Raw genomic sequence first — 25,468 nt, 5'->3', positions numbered from 1 at the left:
AACGCATCCTTCGTGGCTCTGCCCTCACGCGTGCTGAGCCCAGGCCCGGCTCCCATCTCAGCCCCCCGCGCCGAGAGCACCTTCTCACGGCTGGCCTCATCCGTCACCTCGCCCTCAGTCCTCAGTCATCTGGGAACACCTGTTGGACAGCCCACCTAGGTAGCCTACCGTCAGTTCATGTTCAATATAACTAAAATTCATTCAACAATTATTTGATGAACACATACTAAGGCCAGGACCTTCTCCATTCACCGGTAAGCAAACCATATAAAAGTGCTTGCCCTGAGTGTCCTTCCACAGATGAATGGGTAAATGAAATGCAGTATATCCATACAAAGGGATATTATTCAGCTTTAAAAGGAAGGAGGAAATTCTGACACGTGCTATAGCACAGATAAAGACATCATGTTAAGTGAAATAAGCCAGTCCCCCCCCAAAAGCAAATACCTTATGATTCTACTTTTATAAGGTACCTGGAGTAGTAGAAAGTAGGGGGGTGTGTTTGTCAGGGGTTGTGGGGAGGGGATGGGGAGTTAGTATTTAATGTCTACTGTGTGCTTAGTCGCTCGGTCATGCCCGACTCCCTGTGACCCCATGGACTCTAGCCTACCAGACTCCTCTGTCCACGGGATTCTCCAGGCAAGAATACTGGAATGGGTGGCCATGCCCTCCTCCAGGGGATCTTCCCCACCCAGGGACTGAACCCAGGTCTCCCTCACTGCAGGCAGATTCTTGACTGTCTGAGCCACCAGGGAAGCCAAGTATTTAATGGGTACTGTTTCAATTCTGAAAGACGAAAAGAATTCTGAAGATGGATGGCGGTGATGGCTGTACAAGAATATGAATGTACAGAACATCAGTGAACTGTATACTCAAAATGGTTATGATGGTAAATTTTATACGTGTTTACCACAATTAAAAAAATAGAAAAAAAAGGTCCTCACTCTCTGTGTACTTTTCTGTATGTTTCTTCAGTTTTAGTTCAGTTCAGTGCAGTCGCTCAGTCGTGTCCAACTCTTTGCAACCCCATGGACTGCAGCACGCCAGGCCTCCCTGTCCATCACCAACTCCCGGAGTTTACTCAAACTCATGTCCACCGAGTCAATGATGCCATCCAACCATCTCATCCTCTGTCGTCCCCTTCTCCTCCTGCCTTCAATCTTTCCCAGAATCAGGGTCTTTTCCAATGAGTCAGCTCTTTGAATCAGGTGGCCAAAGTACTGGAGCGTCAGTAACAATGGAAAAGGCTCTGTCTTCCTGGAACTTTTATGTTCTCCGCTCGTGGCTGTGTTCGTCATCCGGCAGCTTCCGACCCACTCTCCCTCCCTGGAGCCGCCGTCCTCCCGGGCTCTGCTGCAGTCACGCGTCTCCTCCTTCTCCCCCACAGCCGAGGGCTCTCCCTGCTTCTTCTCCAAGGCGTCCACCCCAGTCCGTCCTCCTCCCAGGATCGCAATCCCCGCCACCTCTTAATTTTTGATGGAAAACACGAGGAAGCCGGAAACACTGCGGTCCACGTTCCCCGGGCTGGCTCTTCCCTGGCTCTGAGTAACGTTGTGTTTAACCTTTCATTTCCTCGCCTGCTGGGTGAGGAGTCTGACTAGACCTTCACGATGGCTTCTTCAGGCTCCAGCGCAGGCTGGTCTCTGGGTCTCCTGGCCTGGCCCGGCCCAGCCCAAAGTCTGGTGTCTTCCTCGCAGGCCCTCAGCAGCCTGAGAAGAAAGGCCTCATTCAGGAGGGAGGCCGGCCGGCCGGCCCGGGGAAGCGGCTCCCTGCGAGCGCTCCTTGGCTCGCTCTCCTGCCTGCCTGAACTTTCACTGCCTGCAACCTTGTGACTCTGGATTACCTGACCTTGGAGCCTGCCAGCCCCGCACTGCTGCTGGGACCTCTTCTGACCCGACAGCCTGTAACTGGGACAGGCCTGCCTGCTGACACTGGCCCCCGGCCTGCCTCCGCGAAGTGGGCTGCCCTGCGGCTGGACAGCCAGGAGGCCGTGAGCTGGACTCTGAATTCTCCCGGGGCCCTGCCCACGGCCCCTCCTGATGTGCCTGTCTGGGCCCTGGGGCCCTCCGTGCAGCATCCTCTGAAGGCACCCCTTCTGCGAAGCAGGATTTACAGCCTGTCTGTAACTGAGGCATTCACTCCACAAAAGTCCACCGTGATGTCTACTCGTGACGGGCACTGCTCTAGGCAAGGGGTACATCATGATGGAGCACGACATACCCGACTGCCAGCCAGCCTCCCTACCAGACAAAGCCATCGTCCAACTCACCACTGTCAAACCCTGTCACTTGACAGGTATTTATTGAGCACTTATTATGTGCCAGGCACTATGCCAGCCACCCTAATAAAACATTGATTTCAGGAACTGCAGTTTCTTACGCAGTACAATTGATTACTGAGCCTGAGCTCTGCATCCCAACTCCCAGTTATGTGACCTTCAGTAATTACAAGATTACAAGACCTCGTGGAGCCTCAGTCTCCTCACTTGAAAATGGGGTTAAGAGTGATGGATAACCCACTTGCCAATGCAGGAGACACGGGTTTGATCCCTGGGTGGGAAAGATCTCCTTCCTGGAGAAGGAAATGGCTGCCCACTCCAGTATTCTGGCCTGGAGAATCCCATGGACAGAGGAGCCTGGTGGGCTACAGTCCATGCGGTCGCAGAGTCGGACACGACTGAGCACACACAGGCACCATGACACACAAATAGTGGTGACCAGTGGGAGTAATAACAAGCATATATGAGGAATAAATGAGCCCAGGTAAAAGCTTAGCAGAAGATGTGGCACACAGCAAGCACTTGGATGTGAACAGTTTTTCCTTTAATATGATCTCAAAGGTGCCAATATCTACATACACCAAAACTTCGAGAGTCTCTGTCCCACCCCATACAACCAATACCCTGATACTACCTCTATAGACAAGTTACTGGCAGAAAGTAGTCCCAGTGTCAACATCACTAACAAAGAATAAAAGATCCCCATGCAAAGTACTATATATAATCTAAAGGTTTCCTGAGGGTTAACCTCAGGAATAACACTAAAGGACTGGATATCAAAAGCTACGCAAGAGAGGAAATATGTGTGATGCCTATGTTCAACAACATATGCAGACCTTTCAACAAACCAATACGAAAAAGACAGGTAATTCAATAGAAAAAAGAGTAAATTATGCTAACAGGCACTTCACAAAAATGAGGATACTAAAATGGCCAATCATGGAAAGGCAAATTCAGACCACAGTCCAACATTACTTCAGACCCACTAAAAGAGTACAATGAAGAAAGAGGATGACACCAAATCCTGGCAAGGGCATGGAACATCCAGAACTTTCCTACTTTGCTAGTGGAAGTGTAACTGTACCACCATTTGGCACTCTCTACTATGCTTTTTCCAGTAGTCATGTACGGATGTGAGAGTTGGACCATAAAGAAGGCTGAGCACCAAAGAACTGATGCTTTCAAACTGTGGTGCTAGAGAAGACTCTTGAGAGTCTCTTGAACAGCAAGATCAAAACAGTCAATCCTAAAGGAAACCCACCATGAATATTTATTGGAAGGACTGGGGCTGAAGCTGAAGCTACAATACGTTGACCACCTGATGTTATAAGAGCCTACTCATTGGAAAAGACCCTGATGCCATCAAAGAATGAGGACAGGAGGAGAAGGGGGCGACAGAGGATGAGATAGTTGGATGGCATCATCAACTCGATGGACATGAGTTTGAGCAAACTCCAGGAGATAGTGAAGGACAGGAAAGCCTGGTGTGCATGGGGGTGCAAAGAGTTGGACACGACTTAGCAACTGAATGGCAACTAAAACTACGATCCAGCAGTTCCATCCCTAGGCACATTCCCAACAGAAACACACACATAAATTATGCATACATACACAGAAACATGTGTAGATGCATACATTCATTCACTGAAAGACATATTCGAACATGTTCATAGGAACACTGTTTCAAAAAGTCAAACTCTACACACAGCGAGAATACTCATCAACCATAGAACAAATAATAAACTGTGTTCTGTTAATAAAACGGAATACTACACAGCCAGAAGAGCAGGAAACTACAACAGCACACAGCATGGATGAACATCACAGACAGAAGGATGAGTGGAAGCGGCTGAACACGAGAGAAGACACGGCGTGGTTGCTGCCGCTGTTCACTCGCTAAGTCGTGTCCGATTCTTTGCGACCCTGTGGACTGAAGCGCGGCAGTCCTCTCTGTCCTTCACCACCTCCCTGAGTTTGTTCAAACTCAAGTCCATTGAGTCAGTGATGCCACATTTCATCCTCCGTCTCCCCCTTCTCCTCCTGCCTTCAGTCTTTCCCGGCAGTCTTTTCAGGGTCTTTTCCAGTGAGTCAGCTCTTTGCATCCGGTGGCCAAAATGCATGATTACATTGATATAAAGCTGAAAAGCAGGCAAAACTAATCTGTCATTTTAGCAGTCAAAATAGTGGTTACCCTTGGAAGGGCAGTCAGGAGCTGGAAAGAAGCCCAAAGCATGTTCTGGAACGAGGTCTGGTATGTTCTGTTCCTTGGTTTGACGTGGGTGCTGGTTACAGGCTGTGGGCACTTTGCGCCCAGTACTTACGATTTGCTCATTTTTCTGTATGTGTATTATATGTCGGTTACAAAGTTTCCTTAAAAAAAAAAAAATAGCTAATGAGAAAAAAATGAAGAACAATGGACTTTTATCCAAACGGGTGGTTGCCCCAACATCAACAGATTTCAGGGCCTACCATCTCTGCTCACGAGACGTAAGGAGATATACACATTTCTGATTGCTTTCCTATTGCCTTTTAATAAATGGCAGAAATATTACTCTACAACACTTCAAAGCTATATTAAATAAACATGTGTTTTAAAAACTCCCAATTAGTTTGCCAAGCTTGCTCTGAGACACAGTTTGAAAATGCATTTGGATTTTTGAGATGCATGGTGAACTATGGAGTAATTTTTATAAGAAACAAGATTTTTTTTTTTTAAAGACAGAAGTGGTAGAGGTCAGGGGCTGAAGAGTAAAGACCAAGACAACTGAGGAGATGACTCAGCTTCAAACCAGCAACCCAGGGCTTCCACATCCAGTGGCTGGCAGGGCACTGAAGTAGCTGTGGACCCAGAAGCCAGGAAGTCCACGCAGAAGGCAGAGACTCCAAGGCAAGTTCAGGACGCGGAGTAAGGTGGGAGCTGAGCGGGAAGGAGGCTTAGGGCCCAAGGCCGAAGAATGCTGCTGGGCGACGATAAGCTGCCAAAGAGGTTCTGTGGAGAACGAGCTGCACGCCCTGACCCAGGGCAGGAAATAGTGGTTGGGTGTGGGCAGCCCTGGGTACACAAGGAAGTGACCTCAGCTGACTATGGAATAAGAGGATGTGACCCTGGGTGTGCTCAGACCTTCGGCTGGGATGAGCAAGCCAGGCTTACCCAGGGGTTCTTTCTCTGCTGGGTGTGACTCTCTAAATATACACCCAGACATCCCCTGGATCCATCCAGATGGTAATCTCCACTGAACAGGACTCTGGAGGCCCCAGGGACACGGCTGCACCAAGCTGCCCAGATGACCACCTGGCGCCCATGGGTGCTTGATGAGGGGATTCTACGGAAACCGGGCCATATGAGGTTGAAGCAACTCCCCAGAAACAACTTCCTGAACACAATGATGAGAGGGCACTGTACCTGCTGAGAAGCCGGGAAGTCAGGGTACAAAGGGCAAAGGCAATGGCTAAATAGCTCCTCCTCCTCAAGAAGCAGGGATCCGGGTGAAATTACCTGGCAGGGCCATTTCGACAAGACCACCCTCCTAGACCAGGGCTTCTCAGCCTCAGACCTGTCATCATTTTGGACTGGATGATTCTCTGCTGTGGGGCGGGCTGCCTGGCCCCGTGTTCAGTACTTTGCTGTATCCCTGGCCTCTACCCACTGGACACCAATAATAAATACCCCTCCTGCTCCTCAGCTGTGACCATCAAAACTGTCCCCAAACACAGCCAAGTGGCCCCTGGAGGCAAAGTTGCCCCTAGTTGAGAACCACTGCCTTTTACTGACAGATCATGTCACCAAGGCAAGACCCCAGCCCTACTCAAAGTGTAATCGTCCACCTTGGAAAAGGCTGAGAGATGGAGCCTGGTCATTATATCTGAGGGCATTAAGACAGCAGAGTCTCCACGAGACAAACCACCACTGTCAGATCGGAGACTGGGACGGGGAGGAGGCCCAGGACCAGATGGTGTTGCCACCAGCAGATTTCCACCTTCAATTCCACAAAACTCACTTCCTCTCAGAGAAGGTCCACGTCAGGGCAGAAGACCGAGCCAACCAAAGACAGCCCCAAGGACCGAAGAGCCTCAAAGCCCACCCACGGCCACCCCACGTCACAGATCACCCTGGTGCCGTGTACCTGTCTGAGCTCCTGCTAGGGAGGAACAGACCGTCTTGGTCCCTCACAGCTCTGTTCGACTACCCATCCCCACTCTTCCCTTACCTCCACTCAACAACCTGGACCAAAAAGTTCCTAAGATTCCAGATGCCCTGTGAAAAACTGACCAAAGGCTGAATGCTGAAGAATTGATGCTTTTGAACTGTGATGTTGGAGAAGACTCTTGAGAGTCCCTTGGACAGCAAGGGGATCCAACCAGTCCATCTTAAAGGAAGTCAACCCTGAATATTCATTGGAAGGACTGATGCTGAAGCTGAAGCTCCAATCCCTTGGCCACCTGATGCAAAGAACTGACTCAATGGAGAAGACCCTGATGCAGGGAAAGATTGAAGGCAGGAGAAGAAGGGGACCGCAGAGGATGAGATGGTTGAATGGCATCACTGACTCAATGAATATGAGCCTGAGCAAACTCCAGGAGATGGTGAAGGGCAGGGAGGGCTGGCGTGCTGCGGTCCATGGGGTCACAAAGAGTCAGACATGACGGAGCAACTGAACAACAACAAATAGGTCCTGCTCTCCAGGGCCTTGGGGATGAAGGCTGGCAACACTGGCCAAGAGGCCTAGGAAGACTGTGCAGGCCAAGGCCAAGGTGCTGGAGGGGGGACTTCAGACACACAAGGCAGGGATGGACAGAAGGCCAACCCCAAGGGGTGGTGGCAGTGGAGCCAAGCATCCCAGGGCAGAGCCGGGGAACTTGCAGGACGCCAGATAAGCGCCCAGGTCTTAGGGATGGAAAGATCCCGTGTAACCACAGGCAAGGCCAACCGCAGATGACGCTAGTTGCGCTGCTGACTGTAAATCTAGTCCACTCGGGGCTGGGTTTGGCTCACTACAGGCCGGCCCCCCACCAGCTACAGTTTTGCTAAATTTAGTGCTGTTCCCAGCACCCAAAGGACTCTGCGCTGCGTGTCCATTTCAGGTTCACCCAGGGACAGACGGGAGAGGAGCAAGACTTGTCTAGAAGCGCTGTGCCCTCATGTGACCCTCTCTCTTCCCCGATGAAGTCAGGGGCCCAGGGGAGCAGAAGACGTGAGAAGCCACGGTTGAAGGTCTCCGGGGCTCTGCAAGCAGCCTCTGCCCCAGGGTGGCGCTCAGAGGGGGGAAGCGGGCACTGATGCCAAGCGACCAGCCCACCTTCTGCCCACTCCAGCCCACCCAGGCTTCCCTCCTGGGGAGTCCCGGCTGCAGTGGTGACATCGGTGCTGCTCCCTCAGACGGGAAGCTGGAGTTAGTCACCAGGGGACAGCGGGTGACAGAGGCCTGGGGGAAGATGAAAATGTATTTAATCAAATACTCACAGGCCCTAAAACTCAGAGGGTTCAGATAGTGGTTTCTAAACCTGGCACATTGAAATCACCTGGGAAACTTCAAAAACTACTCATGCCAGAGTCCCACCCTCCAGAGACTGTGATGTAACTGGTCTTCATGTAACGTAATTGGCCCAGGCTTTGGAAATTTTAAAAGAGCCCCTGGTGATTTCACCGTTCGGAGAAGTTTGGGAACCAGCGGGTTAAGAGCATGGCCTCTGCTTTCAGGTCGTCTCAGGCAGACTTCTGGCAAGTCACTTAACCTTCCTCTGCCTCAGTTTCAGCAACATGCGTAAAATGACAATGACCTCAGCATGCTGCTGGGAAGACTTAGTGAGGCCATCTACGGAAAGCACAACAACAGTGGTGTGTAGGAAGCACTCAATAAAATCAAGAATGATTATTGTTATTATAAATGATAAACAGGAGGAGAAAAAGGTGGGAACCTGAGGTCTATCTCTACATTATCAAGGGGTGAGAGTCTGTAGGACCGAAACTGGGGCAATTTCAAGACGTGGTCGGGGAGGTAGACCCTTGGTGACCTGCACTTAGTTGGGGGACCACCCTCTCTCCTGGCCTCTGTTTGTGGGGTTCCTCCCTCCTTCCCCATCCTCCCCACTCCACATCCTGCTGAGCCCCACCACTCACAGCCAGCTCTCCCCACCCCAGAGCCCTCTCCCTTCCCAGACCTCCCACAGAACCTCCCCCCGCCACCACCATGCCTGTGACTTTGGAACTTTATAATTTGCTGCGGTCCACAGCTACCACCCACACAAATGTGTGTCCGCGGGAAGTGATACGTGCTGGTCAGGTCTCCTCAAAAAGACAAGAAATTCAGGGGAGGCCCCCAGTCTCATGCCCCCATGTGCCCCACGGCACCCCACACGTCCTGGACAGTCAGCTCTTGGTTAACAGGCACCTGGGAGATGGAAACGCAAACAGAGCTAACTGCGTATCAGGAGGAGTCGGGCTCAGCTCCCAGAAGAGGGAGCACCAGCACCCACTCCATCATTACCAGGACAGACCGCCACCCCGTCCCATCCCCAGAGACGGCGCCCGCCCACTCCCAGGGACGTGTGTGTAGGCGCCGACAGCAGAAGGAGTGCTGGACAAGCAACTCTGCCGCCCTGGACTCTGGCTGCTCCCAGGCCTTCGTGAATGAGGCTGCAAGTCGGGTCCCTCCTGCAAGGAAGCCACTGTGATTCCTACCCACCTGGTTCCCTCGACCCAACAAGAGCCAGATGAACCCAGCTCTGCCCACAGGGCAGTCCAGAGCAGCTGGCCAGCCAACAGGCTGTAAGCCTCTTACAGATTAAAGGTCCTAATTTAAACCTCTATTTGAGGTACCACAAGTGGGTCAGCGCCCTGCAGGCCGGTCAGCACAGCTGACGGAAGGAGAAGCAAGATCCGAGAAAGGCTCCTGGCCTTTGCAGGAAAGATGGAGCCAGAGAATTACCGAGCTAAGTGGTCGTTCTGAGCGGGGGGGAGCTGGCTCAATCCAATCTCCCAGGAATCCCCTCCCCAGATAGCCTGAACTCGAAACTCCCCTCCCAGGACACCTGTGAAACAGAACAACAGGGCAAAGTAATGGGTCGGGATGGCCTTCCTCTCCCAGCCCTGACCTTGGTATGGAAACAGCTAATCAAGTCAGGAAGCCAGAGAAGAGGCGCGGGGCTGAAGACACTGCTCCCCAGGGGCTCACACCTGGCGACAGATGGGAGGGGGGCGGCCTCTGCCCCCACCCCTGGAAAGGTCTGCGGGCCTCTGTCCCTAGCAGGCTGCAGCAGGAAACACCGGGCACGGGGAAGCAGGGGCAGGAGTGGGTGAGCAGCCACAGACGAGCCTCAGATCACGCTGAGAGAGCCTGACTCTGCAGCTCTTAAAAAAGAAAAAAAGAAGAAACAGCCCTCTCACCACATCTGTCTCCATAGCAATGGCCTCTGGGGAAGCGGCTGGAACCTGCTGCCTCCCCTGAGAGCAAAGAAATCCTTCCCGCACTTGTTTCTCAAACTTGGTGGACCCTGACCCGCCATAGGAAAGTTGACAAGGTGGCCTGGTACCCGCATACACTGGGATGCATGTGCACTTGTGTGTTGCTGTTGTTCAGCCGCTAAGTCACGTCCGGCGATTTGCGACCCCACGGACTGCAGCACGCCAGGCCTCCCTGTCCTTCACTGTCTCCCTGAGTTCGCTCCAACTCACGTCCATGGAGTCAGTGATGCCATCCAACCATCTCATCCTCTGCCGCCCCCTTGTTGCACTTGTGTGCATACAGATACACACATCCGTAGATACAGACATAGACAGATATCTACATCTACATACACCACTGAAATAACTATCATGAAATCATACTCATCTTTACTACATACTATGCCATCTAATATTTGCTATTACATTCTTTTTTTTTTTTTCAAATTGGTCCCAACCCACCAAGTTGATTTTACCACCCATTAAGGTGCCTGGACTTGCAGTCTGAAGACTACTCGTGGGAAAACAGGAGGGGCTCTTCCCTTTGAAAGAACTTTTAAAACTCGGTCCAGACCAACCTCTCCAAAATCCCACAGGTGGGGGACGTGAGCAGAAGCCCCTTTCCTGCTGTACGCTTCGGGCAGGGGCTTCTCACAAGACCCCCGTGTCTGTCTGTGGCTGTGCTTGGGGCAGACCGAGGGCTCCCCCTTCCACTCCAGCAGTGCCTGCTGGTGCTGGCCAGTCTCTAACCCAGCCTGGGGCAGGACCAATGCTCAATCAACATTGTTCCCTAAGAAAAAGGGCCACACTGCCCGTGAACCTGGCCCCTCCACGAGTGAGCTCACCTGTGACACATAAAGGTCAGCACTGTGTTGCCCACACTGATTTTTTTTTTTTAACTCTCCAGACTGCCTATCTGTACAGCAGATCCACTACAAACTTCTAGAGGACAAAAATTGTGGTTTTTTAACTTATTTTTAATTGAAGGTACACAGATACTCTTGACAAGATTTTTATGATAACAGGAACAAAGTTTTCCAAGATAGCCTGTGAACTCTTGCCACATTCCTCCTCCAAGCAGCCTTCTATGATGGGTCAGGATTGCTAAGGAGTTCTCTCAACCCGATACCTGGGTGATAAGAAACTCTAATGACTCCCTTCCACAGTCTCAGGCCCAAGAATTGCAAAACATTGCCTCTCTATGTCCGTAATTACTGCTTAGCTGGGTATCTGGGCTGGAAACCATGTCACAGGAAACAAACAAACAAACAAAAACCAGCATAAGCATTCCATATTCTGAATTAGTAACTTAAAAAAAATTTTTTTTGGCCGTGCCATAGGGCATGTGGGACTTAGTTCCCTGACCAGAGATCAAACCCGCACTCCCTGCACTGGAAGTATAGAGTCTTAACACTGGTCCGTCAGGGAAGTCCCTGAATGAGTCAGTCCTAAAAGTTAATTTTTTTTCCTATCTTCTCTCAGGTAAATTTTTTTGTCCCCTGCTCATGGAGCAAACACGGAAACACTGAATCTCTCCACGTGAGTACACAGAACCCCCGGCCCTCAATTCTCTATTGCTTCCTCAGACTCATGAGAACCACTATTAAGCCCGTCACTTAACAGCGCCTTCAAAACCCAGAACGCCTACACGGTACACACTCAACTGAGTCAACTCCCAAAGACTCCGGGGCGGGGGGGCGGGGGGAAACGGGGGGTCTTACCCCTTTGAAGAGCTCAGTAAGGACTGACGGCGCCCCAGCCTACGGCAGGAGTTTATGACTTGGGGTCTGTGAGTGCTCTGACCGTACACGTCAAAGCATGTGCTGTCGTGACGCTTCTTTCCTCCTGGAGAAAGAAACTATAGTTCCCAGGCAATTCCTAATGAGAACTGGAATACAAAGAGGTTAAGAACCACCAAAACCAAATTCCTGGAAAGCTGGTCCAGGCCCCCCCATGGCTGGCCCACCTGGTACACGGACCCTCTCCTGGTACACGGACCCTCTCCCGGCACACGGTTCTGCTCCCGGCACACGGCCCCGCTCCCAGCACACAGGCCTCTCCCGGCACACGGCCCTCCTCCAGGTACATGGCCCCCCTCCCGGCACACGGCCCCCCTCCTGGCACACAGCCCCTCTCCCGGCACACGGCCCCTCTCCTACCACACCAGCCACCTCCTCCCGACAGGACATTTCCTCCTTTGTCCCTGGTGATGAAGGCCACTCCTTCAACACTTGTGTGGGCTAAGTCGCTTCAGTCGTGTCTGACTCTGTGCGACCCCATGGACTGTAGCCCGCCAGGCTCCTCTGTCCATGGGATTCTCCAGGCCAGAATACTGGAGTGGGTGGCCATTCCCTTCTCCAGGGGAATCTTCCCGACCCAGGGATCAAACCCAGGTCTCCCACATTGCAGGCAGATTCTTTACTATCTGAGCCAGCAGGGAAGCCCATCCCAACCTCCAACAAACACACATTTACTGAGCACCTGATGGGCATGCAGTGCGGAGCTAGGCTCTGAGGATTCAGCCACGAACAAGATGGATGAGACCCCCTGCTCCGGTTCCGCACCACTCCTTCAAGTCCCAACCCCTCCTGATTAACAGAACACTGTCTCACACTCCATCCACATCGCTCTGACGCTTTGTCTTATGTCCAGCGTGGGTGTCTGCCCCCTCAGTCAGCGTCAGCCCCCGGAGGACAGAGCCCAGCTCGAATTCACGTTGGCACGCTCCTTCCTTCCCCATGCCCACCCCACTCCACCCGGAGACACAGAGCCTTTCCCACAGGAGGCCCTGTACAAACGTGTGTCCAGAACAGAAGCTGATGGTTGGCTGATGGTCTAAGTAGCGAGGACTAGCCCGCTAGGGGCGAGCCCTGCCGTTGATGCGGGCCCAGGGCACGTGGGGGACGGTCTCTCCTGCAGCAGAAAGTAACCGGGGCCTCTGTGCCTGGCTGGAGCTGCGGTTCTCCATCCAGATGCTCATCTTTTAAATGGTGATTCTGGTCACAGCAGCTGGAAAGCAGCTTCAAGCACACGTATCCAGTTGACATACCACCTACCCTGTCAAAACGGATGGAAAGCGAACTTGCACGAGCATTTTCCATGAATAGGTCAACGGATGGAAGATACGGCACCGTGCTTCAAAGACATACCACCTCTCTCTCTAAGAAGACAGCGGGCACTATTCACAACAGCCAAGGCATGGAAACAACCTGAACGTCTGTCAACAAGAGGAACCGATAAAGATGCGGTACATACACACGATGGACTATTTCCCAACCAGAAAAAGGAACGAAACGATGCCATTTGCAGTAACATGGATGCAACTAGAGGTTATCGTACAGACTAAAGTAAGTCAGAAAGAGAAAGGCAGATACCATACGATATCATCTATATGTAGAATCTAAAGTATGATGCAAGAGAACCTATCTATGAAACAAACAGTCTCAGACCTAGAGAAGAGACTTGGAGTTGTCAAGCGGGGGTAGGTAGGAGAAGAATGGGGTGGGAGTTTGGTGTTAGCAGATGCAAACTCTTACATCTAGTCTGAATAAACAACAGGGTCCTACTGTATAGCACAGGGAACTATATTCAATATCCTGAGGTAAACCACAACGGCAAAGAATATAAAAAGAGTGTATGCATATGTATAACTGAATCACTTTGCTGTAGGACAGAAATTAACACAGCATGGCAAACCGATTATACCTCAATAAAATAAAAAGGAAGGCAGCTGGTTACTCTAGCCAGTTCGGCCATCTCTTCCAGGAACCCCAGCCACGCTCACCTCCTAGCACAACCATCCACCTCCTCACTCAAAACGTGCTGGTGCCTCAAGCAGCCACCACATCTGCATCCTGGGTCTGGGCAGGAGACACAAACCATCAAAGGAGGGATGGACAGGACAGCCCGGTTGTTGTTGTGAAAACGTCAGCCGCTCAGTCATGTCCTACTCTTTGTGATCCTACGGATTGTAGCCCGCCAGGCTCCTCTGTCCATGGGAATTCTCCAGACAAGATTATAGGAATGGGTGGCCATTTCCTTCTCCAGGGGAACTTCCTGACCCAGGGATCGAACCTGGGTCTCCTGCACTGCAAGCAGATTCTTCACCGCCTGAGCCACACTTGAGTATAGTTTACCTGTGCCTGGTTAAGTAAATGTAAGGACATCCTCTTCAATTCAGTAAATGGCAGTCCTCTGTAATGAGCGGGCGGGACCCTCAAGGCACGGGACCACACTGCCATGACTATCCCACGGTGGGGGCCCTGAAAGAGCAGCTCACCCGAAGCAGAAGTGATGTTTCTTTTTAACGTGGAAAACAAGGTTCCAGGACTTGCTGACCTTTTCAGTAATGTGTCAGGAGAACGTCAATTAACGGGTATCGTTAATTCAAACAAACAAATATTTAATCTGTCCCTTTAAGATACAGTGACATCTTAAAAGTGGGTAAGAAAGCATTTCCTTTTTGAAAGAGACTTATGTCACGGGAAAACCATTTCAAAAACCAGCATTTGGAAATCACTTCCACCATTACAGGATGATGTTACCAAATTCGATGGAAGGAAGTTGTCTCTGAAACCAAGGATCTATGTCCATCCATAAAACAGAATATCCCAACTTGTTTTTAAATCCCTCAATGAAGTGAATGAAATACAGTGTCTCAGGGGTCTTGAATCCAGTTAAATCATAAGTTGAACCCATAATAACATCATTATAGAGAGGACTCTTTCAAAATATTGTGACTTGAACCAGACCTTCAAACTGTCTGAAGGTCTGGTTCAACTGTCATGCAAAATATGACACCAAGATATTCTGAAACAATAATACTCAATTGCATGGTTCTTACTAAAAAAAAAAAATCATTCTTAACATATTTAATTCCTCAACAACATCCATCTACTTCTTATATGTGCCAAGCACTGTTTCATGCCTTTGAAATATGGCAGGAAATGATACAAACAAAAATCTCTTACCTCATAGAGCTCAGATTCCAGTGGGGAGAGAGAGAAAATCTAACAGAAGTACACAGTATGTTAAATGGTAATAGTTCTGTGGAGAAAGGGCTTCCCCGGTGGTGCTAGCGATAAAGAACCAGCCTGCCAAGGCAGGAGATGTAAGAGACGCAGGTTCAATCCCTGGGTCGGGAAGATCCCCTGGAGGAGGGCATGGCAACCCACTCCAGTATTCTTGCCTGGAGAATCCCATGGACAGAGGAGCCTGGTGGGCTACAGTCCATGGGGTCACAAAGAGTCAGACATGACCCAAGCAACTTAGGATGTACACACACCCTATGGAGGAAAACTACTGTAGGGAAGAGATGCAGGAAATACTAGCAAGGGTGTGGGAGCAGGCGGGGCGCTGGAAGGTAGAGCAGATAGGAGCACAGACCCAAAGGAAGGGAGAGAAAGCTGTGCGGCTATCTGGGGAGAAGCATTTTAGACAGAGGGAGCAGGAGGAATGGCGAGGAGGTCAGTGTGGCTGGAGCAGAGTGAGAGAAGAGAAGAGCGGTAGGAGGGAGCGACACAGAAGCGAAGACCACGTGGGCCTATAATTGTACCACGGCGGCCGCCAGGCACGTGAGGACACCGAGCGCGTGAAATGGAGCTGGTCCAAACCGCATGTGCCATGGGGGTGACGTAGCACCAAAAAAGAACATCGAGATAGACATCAGAGATGAAAACAGTGTTGACATACTGGGTTAAATTATCAAAATTAATTCCACCTTTTTCCTTTTAAATTTAGCTACCAGAAAAGTGTTAAATTATGAATGTGGCACTCCTGTGTAACTCGTTGTATTTCTACTGGACTCTGTTCATAAGCTACGGAGTCTTGCAGGCCACTCTGGGGACCGTGGGTTTCACCGAATGCAAAAGAAGCCACGGCAGGGTTTTGAGCACGGCAGGCATGCTGTGACTTACACGTCATGGGATCCTCCCGACCACGGAGAGGACTACAGCCTGTACAGGGCAGAGGAGAAGCAGGTGAGCGATGACGCTGGCCTGGACGGGGGTGACGGCAGGGGAGGCAGCTCTGACTAGTCATACCCTATGTCTGAATATATGTTACCGGCAGAGTGATTGAGATTCACCAGCAGACTGGATGAAGGACGTGAAAGAGAGAAGTGAAGCAAGACCACGGGCATTGTGGCTGAGTAAAACCAAGACAGGAGACTGGGGGAAGAATATATTTACGTGGAAAAATCAGGAGCTCAGTGTTGGGTGTGTTAAGTATGAAATGTCTATTAACATTCAAGTTGGAACATTGAGTGGGCAGACAGACATACAGAACAGTACTTCAGGAGAGGCTGGGCTTGAGACAAATAATTGGGGGGGGTGGTCATTGGCATGTAGATTTTTTTTTTCAGTATGGAAAATTCCAGCATAGACAAAACTAGAGATAATCGTATGATAAATCTGCAGGTACCTACTACCCACCTTCAACCATTATCAACTCCTGGTCAGTCTTGTTCAGCTCACAGAATTCCTGGAAGTGAATTCTAGGCAGCATTCATACAGGTGGTGTATAATGCCAGGAGTCGGGAGAGGAGAGGCCCCGGGCCTTCTATCACTGAGAAGTCAGAGAGCCGAGATGCTGAAAGGGGACGGCCGCTAAGACAGGTGGGAAACCAGAAACACGTTCCCTGGAAGCCAACTGAAGGAAGAGCCCCAAGGAAAAGGGTATGACCAGCTGGGCCAGTGCTGCTGGAGCTGCTGATCCCAGGGTGAAGACCAAGAAGGACCCGCTACGTGTAGCAGCACGGAGGTCACCGCTGGCCGTGGCCAGGGCACTGCTGTCCAGAGGGGTTCGGACAAGCCTGACTGGAGAGACGAGAGAGGGGACGTGAAGGAAACAAGGACTGAAAACTCTTTGGGGCAGTAGTTGGAAGAGATGAATGGGGTCAAAAAAGGATATATATTTTTTTTAAGATGGGAAAAATAGCAGCATATTGAAACGATCCAGTTAAGAGAGGAGAAACGGTGATGCAAGGAGGAGAGGGAAGTGCTGAAAGAGCATCCTGAATACGTCTCAGGATGAAATTCAGAGCAAAGAAGAGTGGCTGCCCTCGGACAGAACCGTAAGTAGTTCATGCGTGAACACAAGACACCCAATCATTTTTACTTTTTATTTTATAAGGTATATGATGTATTATTAGCACAGACATGCTGTATATAAACACGCACACAAACACAACACACAAGGAAATTTGCTTAAAAGTTTTAACCAATACCGGAGCATAATCAAAATAAAGATTAATTAGAAGAAAATAAAACCATATCACCAAAGTCTATACTATGCAGCCTTCAGAAATACATATCTTGGCATATTCATATAATCGGTATTATCTTAAGTGCACAATAAAAGATCTAGAGAAAGTGAAAGTCTTTGTATCTGAGGATACATTAATTTTTATGAACGAAGATCTTTTTTTTTTAAAGGCTCAGACACTATAATTCAGGAACTGCAATATACCTGCATGTGAACTCGAAAACTGCAACAGGAACCATGGGCCATTCTCAAAATCAAAAGTCACAGTGTCCCAAAAAGTCTGATTATTTGTCCACAGAGAAATGCAAATCAGTGAAAGGTCTTATTAGCAAGGCAGGCCTGAACAGTGCTACGGAGACAACACAGCCACCCAGAGTCGCGCTGCTCGGCAGAGACCAGGAGGTCGAGAAAGCGGGGCTAATTAGGCAGGTAGCCTCGCCATTAAGGACCAAAGACCCAAGTCCTCCCAGAAATCCACAGAGGCACAGAAACGTCCGACCTGCTCGAGGGACACTCCCGCACCATGCTGTGTGCTGAGCCCTCTGATGGCTCCGAGCACCTCCCACAGGTTTCCACTCACCCCTCTACAAGCCACCAGCCAAGCCAGCGCTCCGCGTTCACTGGCTCAGCGACAAAGGCTCAGGCCCAAGAGCGTCTTGCGGATGCACACTGTCGGAACCCCCGGGCCTGGCCACTGGCACCTGGACCTGCCGCAGCCACCACGCCCGGGGGCACCGCTGATCCACCACTGAAAGAACCACACAAGAACACCCCACCAAGCCCGAGGACGCGGCGGATCCATCGGACCAGCAGGGACGCCCGCGGCCACCCAGTTCGGCCGGCTGGACTGGGTGGCCCTCGACAGCGCCCACGCGGTCAGACTAGAAGCTCCTCCAGAGAGTGTGCCTGCTGCAGTATCTGGCACCGAGCGGACTCTGAGAAACACTTCTCGAAGGAAGGAAGAAACCACTAGTTACGTTACACCACCAAGACAAGCGGCATAATGAAGGATGCCCCAAAATCACCAAACGGTTCACAAAACTCAGGAGAGCTGTTAACGGTAGCCGACAGGAGGTGGGGGCGGGGCAGCGAAGTAAATCCGAACGGCAGAACTGCACAGCATCGAGCTTTCCCGAAAGAGCATCCTCTTTCCTAACAGAGACACCGAGATCCATCGTGAACTACATGAAACATGGGGACCTTATGTGGAGCTTGATTCAAGCAAAATACCAACTGTGTAAAAAAAAAAAAATTGAGACAAGCAAGGGAGACGTAAGTGAATGGATAATCGGTGACATTAAGAATGACAGTGCTTTTGCTGGGAGTGGCTACTACAGGGGTTATGTTTTTTAAAATAATACTTTTTTAAAGATTCATCATGGAGTATTTATGGATGAAGTATGATATCTGGGATCTGCTGTAAAATCATCCAAAAGGGGAATAAGGGATAAGGTTGATGAACGTACAAAAGAAACAGACAGTGCCATGTGTTGATTACAAGATAAAACTGGGTGATGGGAGCACTGAAGTCTCTTATGCGCTCTTTACCTTTGCAGATACATGAAAACTTCCATAGTAACTAGAACCTCAAACTGCAGTTACTTTCCCCGTGCCTGCCCAGTGCAGAGAAACGTGGTATTCTGGGTCGTATCTGGTCATGGTCACATCTTTTGGAGGAGGCCCGCCGGTCAGAGCAGACAGCCACTGCCAGCATCTTCCCCTGGGACTTACCTGCCTCAGCTCCAGTCCACCCTGGGCCTGCAATGCCTCCAGGCTCCCTCCCATTCCGGTTTCTCCTCTCCTGACTCCATCTTACCTCCCCTGCCACCGGCTGGTTTCTTCCCTTCCTTAGCCCCCCTGGCTTTACCCGGTCACGTGGGGCTTTTTGTCCCACCTCTTTGTCCCAGGTCACGCTCCTCCTTTCTCACGGTCCGAAGGTCAAAGGTCCCTCCCTCTCACAGGGTCAGTCTGTCTGCATCCTTTCTCCTTAACGACACCCACATAACCAGTCTATCCGGTTTATTATTAAAGAGTTCATCTTTGCCCAGGTTTGCCACACGGGCTGCTGTGAACTCTTGTATTGCTCCACTTACCTCCTCAGGCCCCTCCTGCTTTCCAGGACAGACACCAAAATGGGCTGGGTGAGTCCGTTACCGGGACGTGGGAGCCTACACGATGGGCCAGCCAGTTTCAGGGATGTGCACGCCTGCCAAGGTGCACGTTTGCCACACGGGGCCGCTGCAATGAACGCGACAGACACAAATGTGCTCGCCTGGAGCTTATGATCTGGGGCAGTTCAGCTCAGTCGCTCAGTCGTGTCTGACTCTCTGCGACCCCCTGGACTGCAGCACGCCAGGCTTCCCTGTCCATCACCAACTCCCGGAGTTTACTCAAACTCATGTCCATTGAGTCAGTGATGCCATCCAACCATCTCATCCTCTGTCATCCCCTTCTCCTCCCGCCTTCAATCTTTCCCAGCATCAGGGTCTTTTCAAATGATCTGGGGCAGGCTCCTATTAAAATTGGTTCAACTGCCCACATACCTTCCAGACTACACCGTGAATCCTCCAGTTACCTCCGTATCCCCCCAAGCTTTGCACAACGCCCAACCCAGAACTGATCCGTAATAAATCTGTAGCAACTGAACGCTCCTCCAAGTCAGTTCACTTGTCTGAACATTCGTGGAAACCCGCGTAGTGTGGGGTCACCCTGGACTGAAAGGTATTTAGAGAGGGTTTTTGATGAAGACCTTTTTTTCTTTATTCTTCAATGAGAAGAAAACGTCCCCGGGGCCTCTGGGGAAAATGTGTGTAGAAGAGGTGAGAAGTAAGACTTCTAGAGCCGGGCTTACCATTGCTGGCTAAAAGCAGCTCTGGGTGTGCTTAGCTTCTGTCTTCTTTGCTATTCTGGGTCGTCGGCTCCCGCCTCCCCTGGCCAGCCTCCTCCCTTCCAGCTGCAACGGGAATAAACCTCAGTCACCACCCTCCTGCGCCCCTCCCGTAGGCTCTGCGCACACTGTTTCCTCTCACCACCAAAGTGTCTCACTTCCTACCTCGGCCCTGAGAAGAAGCGACCCGACTGCCCTGCTGCTGCTGTTTCGTGAAAGGGAGAATTTGAAATTCATCCTGTTCCTCGCCAGGAGTCCCCCTGAGACTCCAGTCGGAGGACCGAGTCAAAAAAAGGTGGAAAGCGGGACCCGAGAGGACCCAATACAGTCGGCTGCAAGAATCCCGAGCGCTGGGATTCCAGCCTCCAGCCACCCAGGCACATACCCCACCAACCCCAGGCGGCGGGGCCAGGCTCCGGCAGACAGACCCTGCTGGGCTGCAGACCCTCTCTGCAGATGCATCTCCAGGGCCTCCGGACGAAAGGGCACAGGGAGGCAAGAAGCGGCAAGGCAAAGGTATCAGGAGAACCACGCCGCGGGGCTTGTCAGAACCAACGAGCCTCTCCTCCTCCTCCTCACCAGACACCCGTTGGTCCCCTCTCCTCTGCAGGGGCCTGAGAAATGAGAGGGGAGGTAGCTTGTCACGCCAGGGCCCCAAGACATCCCTGATGAGGACTTCAGGCCTCTGGGCTCAAAGAAGGGTATGTGTGGGGGTTGGGGGGCTGGGGGCAGAAAGGTTTCAGGAAAAAGGATGCAAACAGAAGGGGCTTCCCAGACACAGGAGCATGATCTTGGGGCTGACTCTAAGAACCTACCACCTCAACTGCTGTCTCATCCTCTCACGGGATCACCAAGGAAGGCCCAAAGCATAATCCTCAAGAACCCCAGGAATCTGGCCATTGTAAGCACCCTCAGTGGTGACTCAAGCACTTTTCTGGTGTTCTAGGACAGGCGTGAACACTTTTTTTTCTTGCAGGGCCAGACAGTAAAGACTTCAGGCTTGCAGGTCATACGGTCTCTGTTGCGACAACTCAGCTGTACCAACACGGCATGAAAACAGCCATAGACATAAACGGTGGGCCTGTGTGCCAATAAAACTTTATTTACAAAAGCAGGCATCAGCCCACAGGCCATAGTTGGCCCACTCCTGGTCGCTGGGGAAAAACTACCTTTCTAGTATTTCCACACTCCCAAGAAGAACAGGGGCCACCTGCTACTTGCAGGGCTCCCGCCCACTCTGGAGACAGGGGCCTGCTCTAGGGACCAGGGCTCCATTTCTCCCACACCCCCTCCCACAAGGCACCAAGAAACCTGGGCTGCTGGTTTCAAATGGCTGATCTTCAACAGAAACCTGGGCAAATGCAGGGAAAAAACTGGGCGTCCTATCTGAAGGCTTCAGAGCTAGGAAGAAACTAGACGCTTAGGCTAGGCCTTAGCCTGGAGAAGGAAGTGAAGTGCTCACGATCATGGTGCTGGCAAAGACCTCTGTCGAGCGCTCTTACTCCTGCAGTGGTAACTGGAAAGGAGCCAGAAAGAACAGCCTTGCTGGTGGAGGCTGAAGGCACATGGCGCTTCTCTGTAGCACAGGCCAGGGCCTCTCAGGAATTTATAAGTGAACGGTAGAGCAAAGGTCACGGAGAGACCTTGGTTAGGTAAGTGTACGCATCTATCCTTCCAGGACATATCCTCCTGGACATAGTTACCAGGGAGAAGAAAACTCAAACAGAAACCTGAACTTCAAAAAGGGGTGTGGTTTGGTAGGAGACGTGGGCGTTCATTAGCAGAAATCTGGTCCAGCAGTCTGGGCGGGCCCTGGTAATAAACAAGTACCAGGCTCAGAGCCTCACCCAGCCCGAGGTCCATGTCCCAGGCTCTGGGATCTCTCTCTCCACACCTTCTCAGCAACCTCACACCTTCAAAGCTTCGTAATAATACGGTTTCCTCCAAATCTCTTCCCAGGACAGATTTTCATCGCAAATTCTCTTTGCCTGACCATAAATATTTCTACTCAGACACCCTGCCTTTGTCTTGGGCAGTATGTCCAAAGGCAAATCAAACATGACTCCCCCAAGCAAGTTTGAACCTTGATTTTGCAACTTCTGTCAATCACGAAAGCTCAAAAGATCAGCACCTTCTCTTGCCCGTGTCCTGTCCCCAAGTCAAGCGGGCTCTGCGAACTACCTCTTCCTCACATTCTCACAGGCTCCACCTTAATCTACCACTTCCCGTCTGGAATATTGCCAGTCTCCTGCCTGGAGCCCCAGAGTCTAGGCTTGTAACCATGCCAGCTGATCTTCCCCTATAGACGTATCCCACTCTCATCTACCATGATCTCTTCAAGGTCAAAGTCCAGTCCTACTGACCTGTGTCTTCCCAGTTCCCAGAACCTTACCTCACATGGGAGGCACCCAAAAAAGCGCTGAATGAATGAGTTTGAGCTTTCCTCGGGAGCCACGGCCACACCAGAAACCTCAGGGCCTTCCCATTTCCTACCACCACTGCGCACCCAGGCCACCCCGCTCTCCAGGCCTTCCATCGTTGCCTCCACCCTCCCGCCCCCCAGCTCCTACCATCCCAGGCACGAGCTTCATCCAGCTAATCGATGCCTGACCCTCCTCGTGTGCCAGTCATTCCTGCATCCATATCGCTGCCCACGCGCTCTGCTCATCCTGCCCTGCAATGACGTCCATGCCCTTCCCCCTCCATCCAGTCCAACTCCTCCGCAACTGCCAATTATTGAGCTCTGGGGGAGATGGGGAACGCAGGAAGGGGAAAGATGACCAAAAATGGGGAAGGAGGGGGCCTGATATGAACGCGCTGGGGTCTCTGATCCCTGGAGCCTTCACTCCTCCGATAGGTTGCACATGATTAGAGAAGGAAGAGGCGGGAGGAGGAGCCAGATTTTTCCACTGAACGAAAGGCATGATTTTCATCACTGCTTCTGTTGCCCTGGTAACCAGGGACAGCCCAGTGGAGAGTACAGTAAAAGAACACCATGTTTATCTTTGCTGTCTGATCCACTTCCCTGTACACCCTTCCCTGGCCATCCTCTAGCTCCAAGGCCAGCTCCAAATTTCTTAGAAGGCCGCCATCATCCCATCCTTCCAGTCACTCTTGCTCAAAACCTCAATTTCTCGCTCTCTTTATCCAACCTTATGTACCGTATATTCTTCCACTGCAACGTTCTGGGGGGTCATCTCACCATACCCATCTGCCATGCCAAGGGACCCCAAGAACAAAAAAGTGGCCTCAGGGCACAAGAATGGAACCCAGTCCACCAGAAGATCCACAGGGCAAGGGGGACATGGAAGGGACAAGAACGGGAGGAACGCCGACCGGCCAACCCGCCGGGTCAGCTCCAGACAGCTGGAGTGGGCTCTCCGGGTCCCCACCTACAGCCGGGATGAGCAGAGGGAGCCAGGGTGAGGATGAGGGTGTCGGTCCACCCACGAGCTTCCACAGATGCGGACTCCCACAGGGACACAGCGTCTGTGTGACCCAAGAGCGGAGACGCAGCGCTCGCCCCGGGAGATTATATAAGCGTTATATAACATGGTGGCACCAATCAGCACGTCGACGCCGCAGCTGTCAAGTGCCAGGGACGGGCCGAGAGCAGAACCAAACCCAAGGGGCTGGAGGCACAGCTCTCTGGCCGCCGATGCCAGAGCAAGGCCGGGCGCTGGCCGCCCCAGCCCTGTTTCTACCTGCTCCTTCCACCCCGGAGGACACAGAGGGAGACTTGCCTGGCTCCGCGTTCCTCTTCCCACGCCGGGCAGCAGGGAGGGGCGGCAGCACCCTGGCCCCGGCAGCCTCTGTCCAGCTGCCCTTCTCCCCGGGGAGCGCGCGGGGGCCCCTGGGCAGGGGAGGCGCGGGGCCGGCCGCCCCCTCCCCTCTGTCCCTGCACCGCAATGTGTGGGGAACCGGTGCTGCAGCGGCTCGGGGATTGGCTGGGCCAGCCTTCCCTCTGCTCTGTCATTTGCCGTTCCTCTAAAAAACAAAACAAACCGAAAGGGAAAGAGAAAAAACAAAATTAAGCACATTTGGCAAATGCCAAATCCCAAATTTTCGTCTATGGCTACAGACAAAGCTAGAAGGGGGGGTGGGTGGTCCTAAGGACATTACCTGCTTTCCCTATAGCTCCCACCTCCCACCATCTCCCGGCCCACCCACCACCTAGGAACTTAGTCTGCAGGCCTGGAGACTGCCTTTCCCCTTCGGACACCGCCCCCACCCCCTCGTCCTTCTCCCAGCCCCCCTCTCCGGAGCTGTCCCCGGGGCTGAAGCTTCCAGGAGGATGAGGGCATGGCCACCCGCCGCCCCCACCCCCAGCCGCTGCAGAGCGCTCAGTGCATGCGGCTTCCAGGCATGCAGCGGGGAGCCCGGCCGCCGGTCGCGGCCAGTTCCGGGCAGTTCTGGGCCCGGTCTTCATCCAACTCCTCTACCTGCACCGCCACACCCACTTCATTAATTTGGGGGGCGGCGGGCACTGAACAGGGACATTTGCCCAGTGGCATCTCTGGCTGCGCCTGCCTCTCCTGAGCCTAAAGCCTCTGGCCTTCCCGCCTCCTCCTCCACGCGCACCTCCGCGCCCCCCGCCCCTCCTACCCCACCGCGAAGAAGGGGCGAGAAAGAAATACGCAATAAGATCACAAGCCTTCCCGCACCATCGCTCGCCCCCTCAACCACCTGTCTCTGCGCTCTCCTCCCCCACGGCCTTCCTCAACTCCGGGGCGCCCCCCTCTGCAGCAGAGGGGGGCACCACGCCCACTGCGGAGCCCAGAAGCGGAAGGTGAGGAGTGGGCAGGGGCTCCCGGGCCGGGCCCCGGGGTGGGGGTGGGGGCTGATCATCCTCCTCCCCCGCCCTGCTGGCCCCGGGCCCCCCAAGAGCCCGGGGTGCGGGGGTGCCGGCCGGGGCAGAACCCGGCCCCAGTCTGCTCCCACCCACGCGGCCAGGGCAGCTGCGGCGGGAGGCCGGCGCCGCAGCGGGCGTGGGGGCCGCCCGATCGCGGTGGGCCCGGAGCATCGCCCCCCCAGGGCCGGGTAGGGGAGCACCCCAGCCTTGCCCGGGGCTCCGGGAGACCGGCTGCAGGCCTGGCCGCCGCGCCGCTCCCACCCGATCGGCGGCCCGGCTCTTACCTCCAGCGGCCGCCCCCTCCCCGCCAGGGGCCGCACGACCGCCTCGCCGCGCCCCGCGCGCCCCGCGGCAGGCGCGAGCTGCGCAGCGGCTCCGCATTCGGGCCCGGCGGCGGCCGCGGCTGCCCGGGCGTGAGCGAGCCCGGCCCGCCCGCGCGCCCGCGCTTCCCACGCTCCGCGCGCCGCCCCGCGCCGCCCAGCGGCCGCCGCCGGCACTGCAGCCCCGCGGCCAAAGGGCGCTGCCGCAGCCCGGCCGGCCGCCTCGGACCGGCCCAGAACGCAGCGGTGGGTTCGCACGGGGCGGGGTCCCCGCAGGCAGACCTCGCCGGCTCCAGCTTCATCAACGCAGAGTGGCTCCCGCCCGCCCCGTCTCCGAAGAAGATCACAGAGCCTCTGCGTGAGTCCCCGATTCTCCCGTCTGGCGCTCTGACCTTGCCTCCTATTTGATCTCAGGGCGATGGGGACT

The 25,468-nt window shown here is 52.9% G+C and overlaps 1 protein-coding gene across 5 annotated transcripts; it reads right to left on the bottom strand.

Annotated features, from left to right (window-relative positions):
* Positions 1–1,124: 1,124 nt before the first annotated feature.
* LOC122707640 (skin secretory protein xP2-like) lies at positions 1,125–25,468 on the bottom strand. 5 transcript variants are annotated; one of them, XR_006344871.1, is made up of 4 exons: positions 24,556–25,468; positions 23,613–23,856; positions 19,834–19,935; positions 1,125–1,709 (listed from the first exon to the last, which is right to left on the bottom strand). XR_006344871.1 is itself a non-coding variant. In XM_043923355.1 (4 exons), exons 1-3 carry the CDS (start codon positions 25,341–25,343, stop codon positions 19,843–19,845), a joined length of 675 nt encoding a protein of 224 aa, XP_043779290.1. In that variant the 5' UTR covers positions 25,344–25,468; the 3' UTR covers positions 1,125–1,709; positions 19,834–19,842. The 5 variants fall into 5 exon arrangements, 4 of the variants coding, with proteins under 4 accessions (XP_043779290.1, XP_043779288.1, XP_043779287.1 ...); XM_043923355.1 differs by having other exon boundaries at positions 25,006–25,468; XM_043923353.1 differs by lacking the exon at positions 1,125–1,709 and adding an exon at positions 12,380–12,776 and having other exon boundaries at positions 25,006–25,468.

This window comes from Cervus elaphus, chromosome 14, assembly GCF_910594005.1.
Source record: "Cervus elaphus chromosome 14, mCerEla1.1, whole genome shotgun sequence".
Taxonomy (NCBI): domain Eukaryota; kingdom Metazoa; phylum Chordata; class Mammalia; order Artiodactyla; family Cervidae; genus Cervus; species Cervus elaphus.
Note: the sequence above shows the minus strand (reverse complement) of the source record. Positions and strands in the feature narration are given on the sequence as shown.

Excerpts from the sequence above, each read along its gene's own strand:
- LOC122707640 (XM_043923352.1), bottom strand. The coding sequence starts at position 25,102 with ATGCGGAGCCGCTGCGCAGCTCGCGCCTGCCGCGGGGCGCGCGGGGCG. Across the intron at positions 23,857-24,555 it reads GGAGGAGAGCGCAGAGACAG|AGGAACGGCAAATGACAGAG; the intron begins GTGGTTGAGGGG and ends TTTGTTTTTTAG. Across the intron at positions 19,936-23,612 it reads GAAGAGGAACGCGGAGCCAG|CTGGAAGGGAGGAGGCTGGC; the intron begins GCAAGTCTCCCT and ends TTCCCGTTGCAG.